Source organism: Numenius arquata, chromosome 2 (assembly GCF_964106895.1).
Source record: "Numenius arquata chromosome 2, bNumArq3.hap1.1, whole genome shotgun sequence".
Classification (NCBI taxonomy): Eukaryota; Metazoa; Chordata; class Aves; order Charadriiformes; family Scolopacidae; genus Numenius; species Numenius arquata.
The window spans coordinates 26,042,212-26,068,743 of record NC_133577.1 but is presented as its reverse complement, the minus strand read 5'-3'; the positions used below and the strand labels follow the sequence as shown (position 1 = coordinate 26,068,743).

General features: G+C 38.6%; 1 protein-coding gene across 1 annotated transcript in view; it reads right to left on the bottom strand.

Moving 5' to 3' along the window:
• Nucleotides 1-22,213, bottom strand: part of CHRM3 (cholinergic receptor muscarinic 3) — a 125,558-nt gene extending 103,345 nt beyond the window's left edge. Inside the window, exon 1 of the mRNA XM_074168438.1 lies at nt 22,116-22,213. Within this exon, the coding sequence (XP_074024539.1) occupies nt 22,116-22,213 (98 nt within the window). The remainder of the gene's footprint in view (nt 1-22,115) is intronic.
• Between the last annotated feature and the right edge of the window lie 4,319 nt (nt 22,214-26,532).

The following is a 26,532-nucleotide window of genomic DNA, read 5'->3' as shown; positions in this document are numbered from 1 at the left end:
GAGATTTAAGGATGTCCTCACGTATGCAGGAACAATGCTGACTGTAATTATCAAAAATAATAGTTACTATTTACTGAGAGGACGGCACCACTGTGGAGTCCACTGTTGTTCTCAGTGCTGCCACCAAGGCTCTCACAAGGTTCTCCTGGGTAGTCTTCATTCCTCCAAGGAGCTACACACAAAAAGCACTGCAGGGAATTATTGACTCGATGAACTCTAATAGGAAACAAGACTAAAAACAAGACTAAGTACCAGAATTCCCAATAACCCCTTGGAAATGCAAGCTGGCTTTAGGCACTTCGTAGTTCTGCAGTCATCTGCAGTATCAGCAGATGCTGCCCCTTACCATCCTACTTCCAGACCTTATAATGTTCCGGGAGTGTAGGTTCCTCTTAAGATGTGTTTGCAGGTGGCAGAATGGGAGAATTACTCTCTCTCAAAAAATTATTCAGAGACACAACTGCAGTAGAATGACAACAGCAGCCTTTCACTAGTTTTGGCAATTTCTTTACAGATAGAAATTCATATTTATGCTTAGGAAATTTTATGGAGTATTATTCTAATTTTTTACTTAGTTTATTGTGGATTTTAAGAAAAAAACCCACAATTTATTACCATTTTTTTGGTATAAATAATTATTAATAATTCAACAGCAATACAACTTTACTGCAGGAAACTGAATAGTCACCTGCATGACAGAACTATTCGTCAGGAACACAAAATATGCTGTGCAGTATTAGACTACTCGGCGTCAAGTAGGGTATTTTTTACTTTGATGAAAAATACTAGATATGTGTAAACTGTAGCTATTTCAGTTTGCAGCAAGGTGCCACTTAGTTTCCTCTGTGGTTTGGTAGAATCTAGATCTTAAGACCTCTTTTGAGTTTCACAGACAAGATACAGTTACTATAAAAATCTCGCAATGAACATAACCAAAGCAATTATGCTTTGATCTGAAATCCCACCCAGAAGCCTCGGAAACACAGCTTTGTCTTGGAATTTGGCATATGTAATAAATCTACCTCCGCTACCTACAGATGACTATGCTGTCTTGTATTATTTCTTTACATTCTTTCCCATTAATGATTATTGCTGCAAATTTGCAAATGTCACTCATGAGTAAATTATAACAGAAGCAGTGGAATACAGGCATAAGGACAAACATTAGTGACCGGCAGCAAAACAAAGAAATAAACCAAGAAGTCAAAAGGATATGGAAGAGAAGTGGATTTTTTTTTCTGATAACATATATCACTGCCATTTTAAATCATGGAATTATTAAGATTCATGTATTTATTCTAACTGTTCTAGTTGCTCCACCACATGGAGACCTGGTTCCCACTATAGTTTTCCACTTCACATATTTCAGTACAGATCCTCAAAAATATTAAAGCAGCAAAATCATGAAGAGGTCAGTGAAAGCAAGGAGAACCCAAGCCAATCATGTTCATGTGGGCCAAGAAGAAGTGGAAATGCACATGGCTAAGAGGAGACAAAAATGGATGGATAGATACAGTGGGAATCAGGTATGAGGAGGAATGTAACTCTATCTGGGGGTTCTGGCTTGGTCTGGAGTAAAATCTGTATCAAACCTAGAATTTATGATTGAGTTTTTGTAATTTCTGAAAAATCTGGAAGAGGTTATGCTGCCTGGAGTATCAGATCTTCAACTCTTTCAGCACCTGTTTATGCTAAGCAGGGGAAAATCAAGACAGTTCCCCACTTTCTTTCCTACTCTTCCAAAGTCAGTCTGTCATTGGATCAGTCCTTGGCTCAGCTACTTTGATTAGGTGCTGGCATAATGTATTATTTAGGAAAAAATTTCAATCATGGATCAGAAGGTCTACAAACATAATTTAACTGTTATCTAAACCAGATGAAAGTCACGCAGGAAATTAATCTGGAAAGAAAAGTATGTGTGATAGGCTAATCTAATCACTGGTGTAACTAGCCTTAACTCTGGTTAAAAAGAGATATGCTCTTTTGGGAACTGTCCTCTTGTTCCTGGAATATCTCTGCAAGAACAGAAAGATAGAATCTGACAACACTTTTCAAATAGCTCTAGCCAGAAAGAACAAATGTCTTCACAGTACCAGGGATTAGGACATTATGAAAATGATATTTTAAAAATCACAGCTATTTGTATCAAAGGAAAAAAAAAAAAAAAGCAAAATCTCCCCTTGTTTTTTAAGCCCATCTGCTATTTTCACTTTTTTTCTGTCCTTGTATCACACAGAGTATTCAAGTTAGGATAGGTGACTGTATATAAGATTTAAAAAAAGCAAAGCAGGTGGTGATTTGGGAATAAGATAGCAATGACTGTGTTAACTACATTTACCAGTCATTTCTGTGGCTGACAGAACCGAAAAAATGGAAAATAAGGCTGAAAACATGAGCCACAGCAGGATTTTAAGATTCCTCACAGAAGTCCACACATACTGGGTACCCTTTGTGAAGATTCTGATTTGTAGTGAGCACATGTTAATCCATTTAGCATGTTTACATTAAAATGATGAAAGAGAATCAGGCAAGTAGGATCAGGAATAGAAAAACTAAAAAATGTTAACATAAGTTTTCAACTTTGAAATGCAGCCAGTGTTTTTCTCCAGTGTAACAGGAAAAGCTGTCCTTTAAATGAGCATAACAATACAGACGTAAAACTTTATCTCGAGCCCATCTCTGAAAATTTCTGGAGAAACTTGTGCTTGGTCTTCAAACTTTTGCAGACTAGGAGAGGCTTCCCCATTACATAAGTGCAGCTTCCTTGGTCTATGAGGAAAGCGTGAAAATGGCTCACACAGAAATGGAGCGACTTGGGGATACAGTTTCATATTAAGCCCTCACAGAGGGTCTATGAAATTACCTTAGATTGGCGGTAAAGCAGACTGGTGATTATAGTGATATACTCAAAAGATAAAACAGGATGCAGGTAAGTCATTATATAGATCTAAGAACACATTTCTTAAGCAGCATTAGTGTAATAAAAACAAATGTAGCAGTATATGACTCAACATACTCTGGATTTCTCTGAGAGTTCATAAAAAGATATTATTGTGTCCACTCTTTACATCAGAAAATGGGGAAGAGAAAATGGTATGTTCTTTCCTGTGCTGAGACCACCTTTGATACATACCCAAGTAGATCTTATCGGAAAACGTCCTCACACACCCAAAAACATTTGCAAGATCATGGTTGCATTTTTCTGTTTGACATTAGAACAGAAGTGGAATTTAATTTTTTAAAAGTACAAATAGGATACACAGATTTATATTTACCAGAATATCTACTAAAACAAGGTCTGGAGCTTTTACATAAGAATACAGAGATATTGATTCAAACCCTCCACTTGAGTGATTTAAAGCAAAGACTGTCTCCTACATAGAATCATAGCATGAATCATAGAATCATAGAACTGTTTTGGTTAGAAGGGACCTTTAAAGGTCAGTCCAATCCCCTGTCATGGGCAGGGATATCTTTCACTAGACCAAGTTGCTCAAAGCCCCATCCAATCTTACCTTGGACACTTCCAAGGATGGGGTATCCACAGTTTCTCTGGGAATCCTGTTCCAGTGTCTCACCATCCCTTATAGTAAAGAATTTCTTCCTTCCTAACCTAAATCTACCCTCTTTTCACTTAAAATCATCACCCCTTGTCCTATCACTATAGGCCTTGGCAAAAATTCTCTGTCCATCTTTCCTATAAACTCCCTTTAAATATTGAAACATCACAATAAGGTCTCCCTGGAGCCTTTTCTTCTCCAGACTAAACCACCCCAGTGTGAGTGCTTTACGCACTTTTTTTTTTTCCTGAGGTGAGACAATTTTTTCGTACTCCTGGTGGTGCTTTCTAAATCTGTGCTCTCCCTTCCCTCAAGAAAATGTCACTGAAACCAGGTTGTTCCTATTTTTTCTACAGACAACACTGCCATCCACTCATTAGCTCTATTTTTGCTACAGTGCCTTCATGGAATTAAAATTGTTCAGATTTATTTCCTTCTTTAGTTAAAAAATATAAATCTGTATACATATTTAGGCTGAATAAGGTTCTGAACTTTCATAAAATATTCCTAGCATTTGAAGGTATGTAGCCTCAGCTAGCTCTGAAACACATTATACTAAGATTTTTTTGGTAGCACCTGTGAAAAGCATAGATATAATTGAAGACCTCATAAGTAGGCAATTTTTAATAATGGATTGACAGTAAGTTCAAAGAGCCTCAACTATAGGTGATAAAGCACAGAAGATGAAAGCACGGAAGATGGAAGGAGCTTATTTTGACCACCTGAATCCTCAAAATTAGTGGACTAAGAGATAGCAATAGTCTTCTGGCCTGTTGACTGAATAAATGTATTCTGCAGATTCACAAGATACAACAAATATGATATCACGTTGATGATACTTTTATGAAAGTACTTTTTAGATATTGTTTCATTTTCAAGGGATGGGAAGCCAGAGTTATTATTTTGCTTATTTAAAAGGTGACCTTGCTCCAACAGAAACCACAAGAAATAGAAATGATATAAATGTAAAATATCCTTTTATCCCATGCTTAATTCTTTGTTTTTAGAACTATTATATTTCTTCTCCACCTCATCAAAGGTTAAAATCTAGTAGAAGGCGGCTTCCTAATGGCTGAGTGGCAGCAGCATTTGTAGTATATCAGAGATTTTTCCTAGAAATATATGAAATCTTGAATAGGATGGAGGTTTCTGATGCCTGTCAGTGTGTGAAACCCAAGCAATTTTCTCCTTTATTCAATGTATCTCCCTCCTGCATGCTCATGAGCAGCAACTGAGCTGAGTGAGAGTTAATCTATTTGCTCACCAGTTTCCTGAAGCTCTTCCACTGCTTCTACTGTGACAAATTCCCTTAACTTGTTCCCATTTGGACTGACTAGGAATGGCAGAAGCTTTGTTTTTGAAGGAAAGCAATTTACAGAGGAAACTTCAGGCAGAACTAAAGAGAGGGCTTCACTGTTACATGGCATGCAATGGTGAATAGAGAAGAATACTGCACGATATTTTCAGCTGCACAACAAAAATGTCATAAAGACTAATGGCAATATCGCTTAATGGGCAGGTCCTTAAACATGATTACATTTTGGCAATGCATTGTTCAGGCTGATCCATCTGGGAATAATATTTTAAGTTGTCCTCTAGGGACTTGGTCTTTTTACAAACATATGACCTACCTCTTTGGCATAATAGAAATTTCTATGGGGATACTGATTAGATGGGAAGTAGAGAAGGTTTCCTAGAAATTAGCCAGAACACGAGAAACAAATTCCCACAGAACCAAAGAACAAGCACAACCTCGCCTCAACACTTTTTATCCTTCTTTAGTAGTGTGAATGCTTCAGAAAACCCCTTCCACAACAGAACACAATAGTGGATATGTTTATTGCCATAGGTGATACCTTTTGCATAAGTGATCAATTCATATCCAAAAGATATTACAATACTGCTATGGAAAGGACAACATTGAAAGTCAAAAAGAACAGCATCTAGCAAGCAATCAATATGTCCACTGTAAAACAAGAAGTGCTTTGTGTTTACAAACCCTGTTGCTTACTGGGTAAGAGTGTGTATTATGATCCAAATCTAGAAAAGTCTCTAACCAACCCCTGATTAAGAATTTCAACATATGCTCTACTGTTTTCCTGTTTCAGCCCTTGAAACAGGAAACAGTTTATTAAAAAAAATAAAAATAAATCATACATTCAGAATGACCATTTCTGACTGCAGAGATCAGGAAAGACCCTGAACATAGTATTGTTACCAAAGGTTTCTTTTCTAGTGGCTTTTGAAGAACATTATACCAGAATTTACTTTTCAACTATTAAAATGGAATAATGAAATCATATTGGCATTAGACAGCTGTACTTTCATGTCACGCAATTTTTACGCTACAGAAACCTTATCCCTTGTATTACCTGCCAGCTTGCTATAACACAGTCTGCTCTAAGAAGAATAGGTGCATAAGTCCATGGGACCTAATGAAATCCACCCACGGGTCCTGAGGGAGCTGGCAGACGAAGTTGCTAAGCCGCTTTCCATCATATTTGAGAAATCGTGGCAATCTGGTGAAGTTCCCGCTGACTGGAAAAAGGGGAACATAAACCCAATATTCAAAAAAGGAAAAAAGAAAGACCCAGGGAACTATAGGCCAGTCAGCCTCACCTCTGTGCCTGGCAAGATCATGGAGCAGATCCTCCTGGAATCTCTGCTAAGGCACATGGAAAATAAAGAGGTGATTGGAGACAGCCAGCATGGCTTCACCAAGGGCAAATCGTGCCTGACAAATTTGGTGGCCTTTTACAATACTGCCACAGGCTTGGTGGACAAGGGCAGAACAACAGACGTCATCTACCTGGACTTATGCAAAGCGTTTGACACTGTCCCGCATGATATCCTGGTCTCAAAATTGGAAAGACATGGGTTCGATGGATGGACCACTCTGTGGATAAGGAACTGGCTGAATGGCCGCACTCAAAGGGTTGTGGTCAATGGTTCAATGTCCAATCAGCGGCCAGTGACAAGTGGAGTTCCTCAGGGGTCGGTACTGGGACCAATGCTGTTCAACATCTTTGTTGGAGACATGGACAGAGGGATAGACTCAGCAAGTTTGCCGACGACACCAAGCTCGGTGGTGCGGTCGACACGCTGGAGGGGAGGGATGCCATCCAGAGGGACCTGGACAGGCTTGAGAGATGGGCTCATGCAAATCACATGAAGTTCAACCAGGACAAGTGCAGGGTCCTGCACCTGAGAAGTGGCAATCCCAGGCACAAATACAGGTTGGGCGAAGAATGGCTGGAGGGCAGCCCTGAGGAGAAGGACTTGGGGGTGTTGGTGGATAAGAAGCTCAACATGAGCCGGCAATGTGCACTGGCAGCCCAGAAACTCAACTGCATCCTGGGCTGCATCAAGAGAAGTGGGGCCAGCAGGTAGCAGGAGGTGATTCTACCCCTCTACTCTGCGTTTGTGAGACCCCACCTGGAATACTGTGTCCAGCTTTGGAGTCCTCAACACAAGAAGGACATGGACCTGTTGGAATGGGTCCAGCAGAGGGCCACGAAGATGATCAGAGGGATGGAGCACCTCCCCTATGAAGACAGGCTGAGAGAGCTGGGGTTGTTCAGCCTGGAGAAGAGAAGGCTCCGGGGAAACCTCATAGCAGCCTTCCAATATCTGAAGGGAGCCTACGGGAGAGCCGGAGAGGGACTCTTTGCCAGGAAGTGTAGTGACAGGACAAGGGGCAATGGTTTCAAATTGGAAGAGGGGAGATTTAGATTAGATATTAGGAGGAAATTCTTTACGGTGAGGGTGGTGAAGCACTGGAACAGGTTGCCCAGGGAAGCTGTGGATGTCCCATCCCTGGAAGTGTTTAAGGCCAGGCTGGATGGGGCTTTGAGCAACCTGCTCTAGTGGAGGTGTCCCTGCCCATGGCAGGGGGGTTGGAACTCAATGATCTTTAAGGTCCCTTCCAACTCTAACCATTCTATGATTCTATGATTCTAAGAAATGCTTTGAAGAGATCACGTGTCCATTGTGTTGATTTTGTGGAATTTCTTCCTTGCAATACTATGACAATTAGTTAAACTCTTTTAAAATCATATTGAAGCTTATACCATATCCACTCCTGCCCATTTGTCACATGCCTCTGTTGAGGGGTAAGCACATCAACAGATACCTTGATATAGGCATCTGCACCTGTGGATAAGAGAGAGCTGTGCTTGCCTTCAGACAGCAGTGATCTCAAGTCCTTGCCTACTGAGATCCGATCTGAGCTGGCAGTCTCCCACAGTTTATCCATGCTTTCTACTCAGTCATTATCAAACGTTGCAGATAAAAGTCACCTGTACTATTCTGAGATTAACAGTATCATATAAATGTCATGCTTCCTTTGTCTATTACATTTGTGAAACACACATATAAGCCCACTCAGTCACTGTCAGCCAGGTGTCATATTTTCCTGAGATGTGTTTGCACACATGAAAGGGCTGATTGTGCTTGGTTTTTTCCGATAAAAAAAAATAAGGTGGACTATCCCGACCACCCTGCTTTTCATACATCTGTACAAAGGTGAGAAATGAATGAATGCACAGCTTTTCCCAGTGCAACACTGTTGCTGCTGCTACTCAGCTCCCTGTAAATGGGGCAGAAAAATCCTGGGTTCGTGTCCTTCCCACTGGCACAAAGCTCAGAACTCGAGTGCTTCTCCTCTCTGACCCATTCCTCACTTACAACTGAGTTTACAGCCATTATGAACATCTAGTAAGTTTGGTATTCTGGGTCAGGAAACTCTCAGAAATAGGTTATTTCATTCTAAAAAAAAAAAAATAATAAAAAACTTATTGAAAGTTTAACCTCCTTTAGATACTTCCAGAAACCCACAATCTAATTATTGCTTCACGTAATTTTCATGAAGATGGTGCAATTACATCTGTCTTATAAAAACAAGACATTAATCAATTTGACTGTCATTAAAACAAAAATATGTCCTATTACATTTCATCATAAATTTAAAGAAAAAAAAAATTTTTCATTCATATGAATTGTATGCAATACTATTATATTTAAAAAACCCCACAACATAGAGCTTTTATACAAAAACGTCTGAATACGAAGTCTAGCCTTCTTTAACTATTACGTTAATAGGAGAACAAGAGCAGTCACCTGTTTTTCCCTATTTCCATTATCATATGCTTGTTAAAACCTCACAGAAATGGAACAACAGAATTACACTGGTTTTAAACTTGTAGTCAAGAGGGCAAATGTAACAAATAAAAGAAACAAATGCATACATACATAAGTACATAGGTAAGGAAAGAAATACCTTTGGCTTAATCTGCAGGGAACTTTCTAAATCTGGTACGTAAGAAATATAGATCCTTGATCCTTATTGTTTGGGATCAGAAACTGAACGGGAAAATCAAAACTGTATTATTTATGCGTGTCGCGGTTTAGGCTGAATTTACCAAAACCAGACCGGCAGATGGCCCTTCCCCCCCCTCCCCCCCCCTAAAAGAGGAGAGAGGAGGAGAAAGAGATAAGGAGATTCAGAAGTTTAGAATGAACTAAACTACTTTAATGAAGAATTAATATTAAAATAAAAATAAAGAAGAAAATAATGAAATAGATACAATATATACAAAACCGTATCAAGCTCCCAGGATGACAGTCACATCACCGGCAGGCACTGGGGAAGTCCCAGACTGGACTCAGTGACGAATGGGAACTGGATTCCAGCTCTGGAGTCAGGAACACACGGATCGGGATCAAAGGCAGATGAACAGACAGAGTCCTCTCTGGACGTCGGCCATCGCAGGAAAGGGCTGACCCTTTGATCCCTCAGCCTTTATACTGAGCATGGGGCAGATGGGATGGAATACCCCAGTTGGTCAGGTTTGGGTCACCTGTCCTGTCCACTCCTCCCCACTGATGTGACCCCTCTACGTTTTTACCGTTTCCGACCCTCTAAGGGGGCAAATAACGAAATTGCCTGACCTTTGTTGTTATAGCAATAAGTATAAGCAAGGGCCTCCCCGCGTACCATTCCTTGGCATGGAGCACAAACATTGGGCTTATCACTCTGAGAACGAGCAGTTTTCTCCACAATATGCCGTTAATTTCAGAGAGTTAGAGGAGGCCTAGCTAGGATGTAAAATTACAGAACAGAAAATTGGTTCGGTTTTACTTCAAACCGGGACAATGCCGCAAGCATCCTAAATGAAAACAGAATGAGCAAGAAGAAACCAACCAAGAATAGTTTGTGTTTTTCTCAAATACCTGACTCACAATCCTCTTGGTCTCCGCACTGAAATAATAAAGGCTCCTCACTACCTCATGGAAATACAGTCAGTTTGTATACTGACAATTCTTTAAAGCAATGATTTAGAGGGATTTATAGCCAGAGAAAGTAGCTTTGAGATCTAATCACTAAGGTAGAAAAACCTAGACTCCCTGGAAGCAGAGGCTTAAATTCTGGCAGGATCACCTCATCCTTTCATCTTTCAGAGGTAGATTAAATCCTGTGTAGCTTAGCATATAGGGGTCCTCCACAGGACTGTTAAAAGATGAAGTCCTATCTCCTCTAAGTGCTGTTTAATATAACATCTTTTCTCTCTCTCTTTTTTTTCATTAGGAATAAGTCCAGGCAACTTGAAATCATTTTTCGAAAGATATTTCTCTTTTCCAGACAGCTCCCTATCTTCTTGTCTTGAAGGTTTTGAAGCTTTATTTCCTTGATTCTCTATTTTAGCACAAGTCATAGACACTTTGCTGTAGAATTGTTGTATTCTGTGGGCAATGTTAATAGAAATCACTGCCCAGAAGAATACAGGCATTTCTTCACAGTTCAAGATTTGCTCTTTTCATTTCTTTATATTGCCAAAAGCTAATCAGACTCACTGAAACCACTGAAATAAAATCTAAAACTGTCTTTAAAAAGAGGAAGAAACCTCAGCAAATATCCCACTAATTATTGACCCTCTCCAACAAATCCTTATATGCACTGAGAAATAGTCTGAGTAAATTAATGAAAATGTCTACTACAGAGCTTGAGCTTAAATTTTTAGAACTAAAACTGTTGATACATATTACAAGCAGTAATGATTGTACACATGTGCACTAGGGATCTAATTTAAGCATTTAATGACATCTAATGCATTACAAAACCCTATATATTTTTGGTAGCTACTTGGTACGGTTTGTCCCAAAGGCCTCTTCAGCTATTACAGACAACCAGACAATTGCTAATAGAACCCCTGTTAATGCAAAACATGTTGGCTAGAGGGAAAAAGGGATGCATGGATTGGTATTCCTTAGGTTTCTAGTTTTCCCCAATTAAAAAGAAGAGTAATAAGAAAATGGATTTGTCCGTACTTTAAATCTTTCTTAATCCTGGCTGGGTTTTAGGCATATAAACTAAACAGTCCCCAAAAGAAAGATGCATACAGAAAATGGATAATAATAATTAGTCAACCCTAGCTGCTATTTAGAGTAAAAGGCATCACTAGGAATGGATACAGTGTGAAGGAAGTAGAAAGGTGGCTCATCAAAGAGGCACTGCCTTGGGCAAACAGAAGACCAGAAACTTAGGATTCCACATCCTCCCCCCAGGATATGCTAGGTAATACCTTGGTATACAATGCAACTTATTTTCGATGGAGAGGGAACTAAAACAATACAGTATATTGTAGCCAATCTTCAACTTGATATTCCCAATATGAAAAAAAGATGACTGACACAAAACACATTGTTTCTTTCCTTAGGGACCTTTAAGTACATTTAGTTCTTATTAACCATGCAATGTCCACTAATGTTTCAGAAGGGAAGATATACTTTTAAAAATTATTCGGAGTAATACAGCCTTAAGAGCTGGCTCAGTACTTTTGAAGACAGACATTATATCCATTTAATACAAATGTCCCTGACAAATTGTGTGTCAAAATGTTGCTTCTAAAGTTTTCTTTTACAAGTCAGTCAAGTCGGTAAATGTCAGCTGATGGGCAGCCCAGTACATGGTTTCACTTGAACCTCCAGCTGTTTAAAGCCCTTTGCATAGTCATGTCAGGACTGCAATAACCTTAGATAAAGTGGTACAGGAGTGGTGCCTAGAGCTCACCTGAACAGCAGAAATTGGGATGAAAAGTCCTCTCCTGCAATCTGTGTTGCATGCTGTTCTGTCACCCAGCGATTACGTAGGAAATAGTCAATGATTACACACTAGAATTTGAGACCCTGGTCACGAGACTGCACAGATGTCGCAGAGTAGTGAAAAAATCTATGAGGCAAATGCTAAAGTATGAGCACAAAGACAAACTGAAACAGATCTTGAAAACACTTGTTCAGACTGCTGCTTACAAATAGAAGCAGAGGGTATCTGGGTTACTGAGTCCTTGTCACCATGCCACAGAGAGCTCTGCTCTTGGTTGTACAACTTCTCTATCAATCTTTCTGAAGTGCTGCAATACCTTGTCTTGGGCATCCCTTGGGCCACAGTTTGACACTACAAATTTTGTGGTGCTGTTGTTGAAAACACTTTTCACTTCACTTTAAGATAAGCATCAATGCAACAACAACGTTTTTAATTAATTAAATATAATATAAATTAACATAAGGGATGGAATGTCTTCCATGGAAAAATGTAACACTATTATAAATTTCTGCTTTTCTATTAATCACTAGGATAAGTTTTACAAACTCACCAACAAAGTAATTACAGGTTGCAGGGAATGTAATTCTAACTCTTCTCTCATGCCCACTGCATCAGTGCATGCTGCAAGCCTCAATTAGGACTTGCTTAATTTGTTCTGAAACAACGAACTTCAGTCAAAGTCACCTATTCAAAATCCTCACTAAAAGAGATTTTAAAACACTTTGAACATTGAGGATTTATTTTTTCTTTTTCTTTCACATGCAAACAACTGTATTAAGTTAGATTTAAATCAATACAGGGGCTGAAACTGAGAGTCAGTATATCTTAGGGAATCAGCCCTTGGCACATTACTTGGGAGGATCAGCTCTGCAAATAGTTCCCAATAAAACACAAGCATTTTTCAGAAGATATGCACTGGCCTGAAAGCACAAGGTTTGTAACTCACCCAGCACCAGGCAAATCAGCAGCGACCAGCTTGCTAGAGCTGACTGTTAACCCCTCTAGCTTTCATGCACAAGTGATACACTGTGCCCAAGAACTGAGTATAAAGCTCAGTTGTATAATCACATATTCTTCTGATGTCTAAAACAGAAAAAGGTTGAAAAATTCCAGGGAAAAAGTGCAAATGCAGCTTCTTTGGACTATTTCCTTTCCTCCTACATTCTTTGCTTCAAAGCAACATTGATTACTAACTGCAGCTGGACTGACACCTCCACTATGATATCTTTTATTATTTTGGTTTTGATAGCAGCCACCAACACATCAGACACAACATATTCCCCAGAAAACTCATAGGCTAAATAAGAAAACAAGAAAGAGATGTCTAACATCTATATAAATGCAGTATATTTTACGTTACATCTGTGTGTTAAAAACATTTTCATATGTTTAAGTAACTTAACACATCCTCAAGTATACCTGACTTCAGTACTGCAATCTTTCATTTTCACTTGCTCCCTAAAGTGTTCAAAATAATAAAAGTAAAATAGTAAAAAATAAAATAGTAAAAATAAAATAGTAAAAAGTAGTAAAAAAGTAAAATAGTAAAAAAGAGTATGATTTTGAGGGGTTATTTCAGTGCTATAGCATCATGAGAGACAATATGAAAGGCACAAATGTGAGACGAGATTGTTGTTCAGAGCAATGTAACTAGAAAAACAGATCAGGGAAGGTGTTATCATATGTACAGAAGGTTGAAAATATTTTGTAATGAAACTTTAGGACATTTTGGAATTCAAAGATTTTCCTTTCCAAATTAACTGTCCATTTGAAAGCTGATTTTACTTATAAATTATGTTGAAACAACAGATTTGGTGAACTTGCAACTATGTCTCCTATGAATTGTACTCTGAATAAAACACATGAATCTAATGTCTTGCTGTCATTCAGAGCATGGTTGGGTGGCAGCTGTGTGCACATAAAGACAGAGCACATGATAAAGTGCACAACTATTCAAATGGACAAATTTGCAAATTCAGAAGAAAGTCTCATTTTAAAGCCTTGCAGTTCCTTGCTTGTGAGGTAACTCCAGTTACCTCACAGCTTTAGCTATGCACCTCTATGACAACTGCATATATACATATACGTATATATGTAAACATATACATGTATATGTATACATATATATGCACATGTATGTTATATATATACATATGTACATATATATGCACATATATATGTAAGTATATACATATATAGACATTTCAGCAAAATCCTAAAATAATATCACTGTGATAATGACAAAAAGTTCCTCCTTAAGTCCTTGTGCATGAAGGGTTACAAGGCGAAGGTGACCGCCACCTTGTGTACTGTGGCACTAGAGAGCAGCCTGCAATGTAAGGGGGACACAGCTGCAGCAAGAGCTGGGCAAGGGGATGGAGGGACTGCTGTCCTCCCACCCCACCTCTCCAATTGTTTGCTACAAACCTGAATTTCTCTAGGTCACAAGAGGTGTTCCCCAGGGCTCGGTATTGGGGACAGTCCTCTCTAACATCTTTATCAATGACCTGGATGAGGGGATTGAGTGCATCCTCAGTAAGCTTGCAGATGACATCGGGTCGGGTGGGAGTGTAGATCTCCTTGAGGGTAGGAAAGCTTTACAAAGGGATCTGGAGAGGCTGGATGGACGGGTTGAGGACATTTTATTAGATTTAAGAAGGCCAAGTGCCAGCTCCTGCCCTTGGGTCACAATAACCCCATGCAGTGCTACAGGCTTGGGGAAGGGTGGCTGGAAAGCTGCCTGGTGGAAAAGTACCTGGGGATATTGGCTGACAGCCAGCTGAATATGAGCCATCCAGTTCTGGGCTCCCCAATTCAAGAGGGATAGGGAACTACTGGAAAGAGTCCAGCGAAGGGCAACGAGGATGATTCAAGGATTGGAGCATCTCCCTTATGAAGAAAGGCTGAGAGAGCTGAGACTCTTTAGCCTGGAGAAGAGAAGGCTGAGCAGAGACCTTATCAATGCTTATAAGTATCTAAAGGGTGGGTTGAAGGAGGAGGGAGCCAGACCCTTTTCAGTGGTTGCCAGTGAGAGGACGAGGGGCAACGGGCACAAGCTGGAACATAGGAGGTTCCACTCAAATATGAGAAAAAACTTCTTCACGGTGAGGGTGACAGAGCACTGGAACAGGCTGCCCAGGGAGGTTGTGGAGTCCCCTTCTTTGGAGATTTTCAAGACCCGCCTGGATGCAGTCCTGAGTAACATGCTCTGACATGCTCTTGGCAATCCTGCTTCGGCAGGGGAGTTGGACTAGATGATCTCTATGGTCCCTTCCAACCCTAAAAATTCAGTGAAATTCAGTGAAATTCAGTGAAAATTCAGTGTGCCCAGGTGGCCAAGAAGGCCAATAGCATCCTGACCTTTACCAGAAATAGCGTGGCCAGCAGGACTAGAGAAGTGATCCTCCCCCTGTACTCAGCACTGGTGAGGTCCCACCTCGAGTACTGTGTTCAGTTTTAGGCCCCCCACTACAAAAAGACATTGAGGTGCTGGAGCGTGTCCAGAGAAGGGCAACGAAGCTGGTGAGGGGTCTAGAGAACAAGGCTTATGAGGAGCAGCTGAGAGAACTGGGGTTGTTTAGCCTGGAGAAAAGGAGGCTGAGAGGAGACCTTATCGCTCTCTCTACAACTACCTGAAAGGAGATTGTAGCAAGGTGGGGTTTGGTCTCTTTTCCCAAGTAACAAGCAATAGGACAAGAGGAAACAGCCTCAAGTTCCGCCAGGGAGGTTTTATTTCTTATGATTAAGTGGTCAGCCCTGAGAGTAGGACCTGAACTACCTTAGCATGTTGAGTTTCAGTTGGCAATACAAGCATACATTTGTCTACAGAAAGATGGGCTTCTGTTGCACAACATTTTGAGATTTTTCAATGAGGAACTACTGTTTTACTCACCCTACCACAAACTGTCCTAAAGAAAATTTGTGGTGATATATACATATAGATTTATTAAAATCATAAAATTATTCTCTATTAACTTTAAAGTTGGTGGAAAGGGATAGGAGCCAAGAAAGGAAAAAAAAAATAATTAATAATGGTGTAATTTAATTGCATAATGAAAACTATTTTTGAATATATTTCATAGAATCATAGAATAGTTTGCGTTGGAAGGTCATCTAGTCGAACCCCCCTGCAACAAGCAGGACATCTTCAACTACTAGATCAGGTTGCTTAGAGCCCCATTCGACCTGACCTTGAACGTTTCCAGGGATGGGGCACCTACCACAACTGTGGGCAACTTGTTTCACTGTTTTACCACCCTCATCATAAAAAATTTCTTCCTTTTATCTAGGCTGAGTGTAACCTATTTCAGTTTAAAACCATTACCCCGTGTTCTATTGCTATAGGCCCTACTAAAAAGTCTGTCTCCATCTTTCTTATCTTTCTTACTTATCTTATCCTTCTTATCTAGAATCCATGATTCTTACAAGCCCCCTTTAAGTATTTGAAAGGCTGCAGTAAGGTCTCCAAGGTGCCTTCTTGTCTCCAGGCTGAACAATCCCAACTCTCTCAGCCTTTCCTTATAGGTGTTCCATCCCTCTGATCATTTTTGTGGCCCTCCTCTGGACCTGCTCCAATAGGTACATGTCTTTCTGTGCTGACAATTCCAGAGCTGGACACAGTACTCCAAGTGGGGTTTCACCAGAGTGGAGTAGAGGGAGTGAATCACCTCCCTCAACCTGCTGGCCATGCTTCTTTTGATGCAGCCCAGGATATGGTTGGCTTTCTTGGCTGTGAGCGCACATTGCTGGCTCATGTCCAGCTTTTCATCCACCAGTACCACCAATTTGGAGAAAGTTAAAAACAATACAGAAAAACTGAGATCCATTCCTACTTGCTACAGCACAGTAAATTTGGTATTTCATTACAGACTTCATTACCTCTATTATTTAATCACATGGCAACAATTTATAGTAGGAACAAAAGCTAGTTTTAAAACGCAGACAAATAATACTGGAGAAAAAAAGAAGAATCCTATAGAGCAGAAAGGAAAAAGAAATGTTGCCTAAGGATATACAATGAAACTGTAAACTTAATTAAGCCTTAATTAAAATCTTAGAAAATATACTGAAGAAGTAATTTCTTTAGACTTCTGTGACTAATTCTTCTTACTGTTTTCATAAAACTTTTAGGTTCTGAGTCTATAGAAAATACGTCTCACTGATATTTTGTACTACATTTTTCCCCCTCAAGGTTTACTCAGTCTAACAAGAAACTCTCGGGCCAGCAAAGTTTTTATTCGATGTGTATTCAAATATAGCCAGTGTTAGTTTTAATTACTATTGCCTTTTGACAGCACTCTTTTAAAAAAAAATTTAAAAAAAGGCAATAATTTTCTAAATTAGGGGAAAATGTCTGCATGGCTTCTTTCTTTTTTTATATTTCAATATTGTTAGTATTTAGCTGTAAAGATTTATTTTCCCATGGAAAAATATTTTTAATAACTTGAAATTAATTAATATGAAACTCAAAGTTTGTTTTAGACCTCAAATGAGGATTAACTTGAAGTTAGTGTCTGGTTTAAAGTTGACTCTTCAGTGGGAATAAGTATTGCATATGGGACTGGCTTGCTTCTGCTATACAACCTGTTTCAGCTTCTATTAGCTTATATGTGCTTAGACTATTTCTACAGACACTCATGTTGCAAAGCTGTCAATATTAGAGGAGCTCAGCACTACAGATTTACTGCCTTCCATGCTGTTAAGAACGATAACCTGATTTAGTTCATCCTACATGGTCTCTTGTCACAGGGTGAAAAAGGTAGGTGGAATAAATCATTCTTACAATTAAATAGTTCACTGAGGTTTTCCAATATTTTCCTAGTCACCCTCCTGGAAGTCATATTATCTTCATGTGACTTAGAATAATATCCTATCAGGTTCCCATATGAAACTGAATAGGCATAAATTTATAGCAAGAACAGAAACCATATGTATACTAGCAAATCACATGCATGCCCATGCACAAACATATATGACCTTAAACCTGTAGATACACAAAATACACACACATGCATATATGCATGTACAGCATTTCTTCTCTGTCTCCAAGTTACATTTATAAAGTTACATATAATGTATTAGAGACTAATGGATTTTCTTGCTTGTGTCGCAGCCCCTGCTCAACTGTTACCCCTGTGAGCACTCTGGAAGAAGCAAGGTGAATGGTTTGGACTCTAAAATATTGCAACAGAAGAAAGCCTCACACTCTCTGGTTTTGATACAAAACTTCAGGTTTCTTGAGAGTCTCAGTTCCAGTATGAGTTTGATTAAACTGAATAGGCGCGACGCAGCAATGGTAATCTTCTGTCATACACTGATGCTCAGAGGGTTAGTCACCAGGAATATCAAGAAAGGTAGGCAAATAAAACTGTACTAATCTACTGAACAGAAGGGCTTGGAACACAAAATGGGAAAGAATGATTTCTGTTATAATGACAATACTTTTAATTATATATATTCAATCAAAAATAAACTGCTAGAGAGAGAGAGTAAAATACTTCCAATTAATGGAAGTAATGTAATGTTCAAACTTAAATGAAGTATTTTTCCCTTGAGGGTTTTACTGTACTATTTTATTTAGCATAAAGTAATTTAGATTATAAACAAAATGGTTTTGTAAGTCCCCAGAGAAATGTATTTTATTTATAATGTATTCCTTTGAAGTGGTTATGGAAATCATGTTCTTCCCGAAGTTTGTATCTCACATACCACCTACTGCTGCAAACTAGTCAGTCCTCACAAGTGAAACACAATCAGTTTGGTGAAGTATGTGACAAGGAAACCCAAAATTTTCTTAAAATGCCAGAGGAAACAGAAATTTGTAATTCCTAATAGTCTTCCCTCCAAAAAACAGTACTGAAATATCTTTGTTGATAAAAGTTATATTTTTTCAGATGGAACAGAACTCAGCCAAAATTATTACACTTGAGTTTTTAATGCATGTAATGAAAGCAATGAAAGCAGAATTGTTTACATTATACCCTAGAGGGAGATTCAGCTGAGAGTAATTATATTTTGTATACTTAAATTTAAATATGTATTTCCATCTTTCATTTACATCACAAATCCTTAAAAAATGTACTTCTAATATAAAAAGTACACTTTCTTTCAGGTTGTAAATTACAAATGACCAGTTTCTGTCACCTTTTTTCCTCAAAGTTATTAATATAATCGACTTATGAATAAATAAGCAAATATGAATTAATAAATTGAAACCCAGTCTACGTGGTCTCCTTGCTATGAATAGCTACTGCATAGACTCAGTTAAATAGCTACAGACAAAGAGGGAGTTGCCTCTAGAAAATTAATTTTGGCCATTAATCATCTTTTTAAAGCATAATAGTACCCTGTCCTCATGGTTGAACCATTAACATGCTAGCCATAGATATACAATGGCCCAAGATGAGCTGCTTCTCCTGAAACAATGTCAAGCCAAGTCACTTCAACGGGACTAAGCAAACAAGCACTGTAAGATTGGAATGATTGTGCAACTGCTTACAGCATGAACTCATGATGTCTGTAGTCACAAATTACATACGCTTTGAATTAGTCTACTTTTTGCCAAAGCTACTCTTCTGCTCTAATCTACTAAATATTTATTTATAAATAAATAGATACATAAATAAATAAAAACACAAGTTCTCATTAGTTTTGGAATAAGAGCTTGAATAATTTTTCAAGGGATAATGTATAAAAGCAAATATTTCTGTGCCACTACTCTATAAAACAAACATCAAGGCTCTGGTTAAACTTCTGATTGTGTTAGATTTTATCAATATCACAAAGTTTCAGGTTGATATTTAAATGCAGAAAAAATATTTTTAACCACATTATGACTATATGGAACAATTATGAATTAATTTTAACACATTAATATTGTTTTAACATGAATATACTGCTGTACAAACCTTCTAAGACAAGACATTTCCTCTGGCTCTTCTTATATAAGACATCATCTAGTTCACATTTGAAAGTTACACCAGATATGTTAGAACTTGCAGTTTGTATTAGAGCCGACCTGTACCACAACCTTTGCAGACATCTATACTTTGCTAAAAGCTACTAAAGCACAAACATTACTTGTGTTAAATGGCAAGTGCATGTCATAGTGACCATTACCCTTGCATTTGAGGAAAGATTTTAAGATTCTGACAGCCTAAACAGCCGAGCTAATGCACCTTTGCTAAGCAAAATGATGCTGCTCCTCTTGACTAATGTAATGTGTTCAGATGAACCGACAAATTCTGTTTAATGCACTGCGCATTTGTGGGTAGTAAAGCACATTATTTTATTATTTCTTTATACATATAATCCCTTAAGAGGTAACATGACAGTCTATTTTAAATCTAAAGCAATCCATTAGATTTATTTGCATGAATTGCTTTGTTGTTGTTAATTTAGTATCAGGAAAAAAAAAATATTAATTTTTAGCTTTCTGAAAACTTTGTTTCTATATTTCTTGTAGACGGATTATATGGTTTGATGCTTTAACCCTTGATTTTTTGTTCACTGTTTCCACACTCTTACATCAGGGTCTAAGTGACAAATAGCACATGTGACAAAATTGGCAGAAGTTAATTATGTGAAGTCAGATATTTTCTTTGTTACTTTCCTTTTAGGCTAAAACTGAATACAGTTCAATTCCAGTTCCTTTGGGGTACTCTGAAATTTGGCACCAATTAAAAATTTTCCTGCCAAGGAATAGGTATGCCACTGATACCTACAGAAAAGTCATTCTCCTCAGCCTCTATATCCTCTCTAGCATAATAAATGTCTTTTGGGATTGCTTTCCTGCCCATCAGTTATAGCTGGGGAGATTTTGGATACTCACAACAGGGAATATGTGCCTCTTCTCCAATCTAGAACTAGCAACCCACTGGTGAACTGTGACAATTCAAATTTAACTCCTAAACCAGGAAATTGTGTGTTTTCAATATTTTATTAACAGAAAATCTGTCATCTGCAACCATACCACAACCTTTCACCTCACAAAAAATACCTGAAAATACATCTCAGTAAAGTTGGAATATGGCCAACACAACACGAAAGGCAAAACCAGCTGTAACTGAATATGGCCAGCTGTGTAACAGTGTGCAAGATACCACATCCTAATTTCAGGATATGAAAGCAGGGGTAAGAATCATTTCAGGATTCATCCGACACACCTGTTGTTAGTATTGAAGCCACAAAGATTCAGCCATTATGCTATGAAAATGTTTTCCGGAGATGACTTGGTTAGAATCTTTCTGCAGACAGAACCGAGTGACTGAAACCTCAAGACACTCCAGAAACAATCACAGTAAACTGCCAGTGCCACAGTCCCTAAAGCAAGTATGTGAGCAGAGGTGTTTTCTGTGTAAGGAGAGTGTGCCAGCATGTGTAAATACAGGCCATCTAAACCCCTGCTAAATATCCATTTCTACAGTTCATTTCCACAAAATTAGAAATGCAAACCAAGGTGGAAGTTTTAGAGAAATGTGTAAGGAATGTAAAAGAAACACCAACTACAATTTAGACATAAATGCTGCAGCCTAGCAATTTATGTAAATTATTTTAAATGCCAATGCAACTGAGACATAAAACAGCGTAACATACAAGGGAGAAAGCAGTCAAGTGATAATGAATGCTGGCAATTTAATCAGAACAATTTAGGTTTTTGCCTAGGTTTACTCTCGCAGAGGGAAATGGCTTGTTGAAACTAAACCCAGCTAGCATATCAAAACCAGAAGGGAAAACATACTTTTGAATAAATTGAATTTAACTTGTTGGATTCTCACCTCTACCATAGCAAGACTGAATTATTCTGCAGGGAAATCCTGGAGGTGGAATATCAGCTACATTTTTTATTTTGTCTGAAACACAGAAAACTTGAAGGTTTGTGCAGAAGCTCAAGATGATCAACAGGAATAACCTGAAGGCATCTTTTTCCTTAATACCAATACCACGATACTACTCTGCTCTTCTTAAGGCAAGCATAGAGATTCAATCACATAAACCTTTCCTGCCTAGCTCTTACCCTGGCTAGCTCTTATTCTGCTAGCTGTGCAGTTGTAATAACAAGAAGCTCAAGGTCTGCCAATTGCTTGAGAACGTATTCAATTTCTCCGCTGGGTTTTGTGCCTTTGCCAAAATTTGCACCACTGCAGCTGCTATTAAAGTTAACTCAGGTACACCTAGAGGAATAATAGGCATCACAGTGTTCCCAGAACCCACAACAACTTCAAACAGATGTGGCAAACACATTGTGACATATGACAATCTACAGTTGTGTATCTGTTGATGATAAAACACATCACAAAGGTAGAGGGCCTTAATACTGAATTTCAGTCCAATAATTCAAAAAGACCCTGACTTTGCAAAGCGAGCATTGCTGCCAAAAATCAGCTGTTTCCTGATATGTTCAATATTTGGAAAGACATAATGTGAAAATATATGTTTCTTTGAATTTTACCTACATGGTCCAGTGAGGAACATCAAAGCAGCTAGTTGGATCAGGCACTGTGTATTTCTGTGAACTCCTCTTTTGGCAACAAAACTGGTAGTGTGTCAGCATGTAGGCTGTGAACAAAACAAAAGACAGAAGAATTATTAAATATTAAAATAAATTATGGACACATAGGGGAGACACAGACATATAAGCCAAAAGGCCTCCTTTGGATCAAGAGAAGACAAAAGCTACTCAAGCATGCATATATCACGTAGATCTGGAGCCTACTGACAAGCCTTTGGGCTGCTCATATCTACCTCCAAATGGCTATGTATGATCATGGTATTTTCAGATGATTGTCGAACCCAGTGACCAAATTAGAGTGAGGATAACAATTCCTTCAAGACAGCATGAAGAAGTATGCAGCTGAGTCAGCTAGTGAGCTTGGCTGGCTTGTGCTTGGAAACAGGCACCTCTAGGCAAAGAGAGAGAGAGATGGGATGCTGAGCCCTCCCATACCCCAGGAGCGGCACAACACAGGGGCAGAACTAAGAACTGGGCTCTTCTCTTCCACAAATTATGCAGTCCCTCTAGCTAATCAATTTAGAAAGATGGTTTGGAATATTAATTTTCATGTAAAAAATTTAAAAAGCTAGAAAAACAGTACCCCTAATATATTCCATACAGTATATTTTCAGCTTCATTTAACATACTCTGTTGCTTTTAAAAGTTGATATAACTACAGCTGAAGCAAAAATAACAGTAATTAAAACCAAAACAACACACTTTCCTCTGCAAAAGTTGTAAATTCCTGAAGTCTGAAGTGTAGAAGAAGGATTAGCCACTGACTACTATATTCCATTTCATTATATATAATTAGTGCCAAGTGGAACCATGTGCCATTATTATCCCATTTATTGCATGCCATTGCAGCCTAAGGCTTCATGACCCCTTTGAATAACTTAAGCAGAGAAGAGTGAATCAACGGATGCTTCACACATTCGCTCAGTGCCTCAGCCTTTACCAGCATGCCAAGGGATTTCAGTCCCAGGTGTTATAAAAAGGAAGCAGCAGACCAGAGAGAGAACACGCTGGCTATGCTGGATGCTCCGTTTCTCAGGAAAAAAAACAAACCCAAACCAACAACAAGGATGGGCTTATTAATTAACAAGACTAAGACTATATTCCAGTTCATTTTCAGAATGAAAGAAAATACACATTCACTAATCATGTACATTGCTGCATGCCAACACAGCACTTCGAACACAGCTCTGACACATCATTAATCACAAAGGTCTCTCCCTCATCTGCTAAAAGAGTCTCCTGAAAGACAGCCATTCCCTCCACTAACCCTGCACAGCCAAGAAGTGCAACGCGTTAAGAGTGGAAGCGAATCTGAACATGTCCTTACACCAAATGAAGACAAGAGAGGCTGTATTTGCGAAAATGAGTGGAAAGGAAGCAGATCAGATGAAATATGGCCAGGAAAGAAGAAATACACATTATTTGTCTTACAGTGCCATGCAACTCTTAACTGTAAGGAGCCTGGGGACAGTGTGGCAAACTCTTTCATAAGAGCAGGCTTTGATACCCTCTCAGCCTGGATCAACATTTAGATGAGAGACAATCACTCCAAGCCCACTTCCTGAAGCATTTATTTTCCTAGGCATTTCTTTGCCGAGCTGTTACACCGCTAGTCAAATGCTCTGTTCCTGCCAGTGCTCCAGGACAGACAATGCACAGGAAGCCCAGCACAAGGAAATGCGTCTGCACTGAAGGTCACTGAGAAAAGAAAGGAAAACACTCAGAAAGAGGCAAAGAGCAGCCAAGGAGCTCACTCGCATTATTTAACTGCCTCCCACCAGGAAGGGGCTTTCACTCTGCAAAGTGACGCAGATGCTCTCTAAGGACATCATGGAGCCTTTGGTGAAAGAGCTCAATCTTTTGTCTCAGGAAGGATGGTTCCAGACTTTTCAAAACAGCAGCGCTGGTTTCAGTACTTCACTCCAGTGATGCAGCACTTAGCAATTCACTCATCTATTAAAATTACAACTTGCACAGCATGTACCAATTATTGTTTCACTGAGGTTCCTAAAGGTTCTTGGTGAACTCTTACATGCTGTCACCCATGAAACAGCAATGAGAATTACACTTAAAAACACTTAAAAAATTGTTTGATTATTTTTATATATACAAAGTATAAAGCATGAAAAGCATTTCTCATTCACACTATCAGTGCAGAAAAATAATTTAAAAAAAGTATCTGCTTCTTGGCCAAAGCCAGTTTTAGGTCACTTTTACACTTTTAATACTGGAAAACAATTGAAAGAGGAAGTCTCTTTTTAGCTAGATGAACCTCCTTTTAGTTGAGGAATTACAGTTTCTGACAAAACTGGAATTTTAATAATGCTTACTAATTTCCCTCTTACCAAGTTCTTATGGTTTTAGTTAGCAATAAACTAATTTATTATTAAATTAGCTTTTCAAGATATTCTCAATAAAGAAATTTCTTCCCAGTAATTTTCTACTATATTTTAATATTATGCCATTACTATCAAGAATCCAGTTTTACTGCCCTAACAACGCAGGTCGTGACTCAAAGCTTTGGAATTCATTGCCCTAGTTTACAACAAACTAAGACTCCTCAAATAAGCTTGTGCTGTTTGTATATTCAGCTACAAAACTAATAAACTCTACTCTTTATGAAAAGCAATCAAAACCAGTTGACAATTCAGATAGTGCAGAAGAACATTAAGGTCCATTTGAAGCAACCACGTCAAAGTTTTATCCACACACATCTTTCCACCTCAGTTCAATTTGATTCTTTTAGAAAAGGGAAAAAAGCATTTGGAGGCAGATGCTTATAGTTAATGTGAGGGTGAACTTGTAATTGACATAATAAAACGCAGTTGCTAACCCCTGAAATTCCCAGGATAAAAGTCAGGAAAGATGGAAACCTGATTGATTTGTATTTTAGAACTGGAAAACAATGGTTTGAAGCAGTCCTCTGTGCTGATACAGTTCACTAGTCCTCCTTTATCCTTTCTGAGGGACTTGTCCAAAAAAAAAAAAAAACCAACCTCCACCCCCAAAACTCAATAACCCACCCCAAGCCCTCACTCCAGTTATCTGCAGGAATCCTGGACCTATTTAAGCCAACATCAGCCACCTCTGACCTCAAATGCTATGTCTATGCTAGAATATTTAATTTGCAAGGTGCTTGTATGCATTGGCACTCAATCTGTGCTATCAAACTGTGAGACTGGTCCGAGCAAGATTTTAGCTTGGGCATGGGTCGGGAGGCAGCAGGACCAAGGAACCCGAGTTTGGTTCTGCACACATGGGCATGCTACAGAGAGGAGGGGATGAGATTTGTGATATTACAAATATATCTGTGATTACAATACCTTAAAAGATGCTGCTGTCTGGACAGGCAGGTGCTCTGTGTTCCAGGTACAGAACTGAAGATCATACTTTATGACTTGTATGATTCCTTTCCTATATTCATGAGAATTGCTATTTAAAACAAGAAGTGCACCTGTGTGCTGCTTTGTATTTATTTTTGATAAAACCTCACTTAAGACTGGAGTGCCAGAAAGGCCTTTAAATAAGAGAAATACCTCTGTAGAAAGCAATATGATCCTGATGAATTTACAAAGTCAGGAAAAAGGCATATTACTATGTCAGCCTTGCAGCTTCAATTTCCAGTGGACTTAAAAGGGCAGAAAAATCTTTTGATTCTTGAGCTTCAGGTACAAAAAAAGTCTTCAAGCTGAAAGAGGTGTCTCTGCCTTGCACTTCTTTCACTGGATTTCATTAGAAAGAGGTTAGAATCATTCTGGACTAAGACAAGATCAAAGCTGGATGGTAACAGATTGCAACTGCAATATTTGTACATTTGAACAGCAGCTCTGCACTGCTATGAGAGGAAAACATGCTACACCTAGTCCAAGATGGCATTTCTTGATGGGAACAGTTTTGTTGTTGTTGTTGTTGTTTATTAATTCTCACATTCTTAGGGTTTGCTTTTTACCTTAAGGAAAGAGTCTGTTATATAAAAAGAGATTTTTCTTGTACTGTTGACAAAAGGAATTAAGCCAGTTTCCAAGCATAAGCTGCTGACTTGACTCTCAGCCAGCAAAGGTCAGAAGTAGGTAAGAACTTTGAAAGACTGAGGTACTACAGAAATGTACAGCTTTCTAATTAGATATCTCAAAAATGACCACCATCAATAAATAAAGTACATATGGGTCATGAATTCAGAGGAATATATGGGAGAGTCAAAAAACTGCATTAAAAAATCAAACATTTTTTTAGAGATCAAAAGTGAAACAAAATTGTTTAATTTTTTCTGGCAATGCACTAGAGATACATTTTCAGAATTTTTAATAATTTATTGAAAAATTTGTATTACAAATGTCTTTGGCCTGAACTCACTGCTTGAA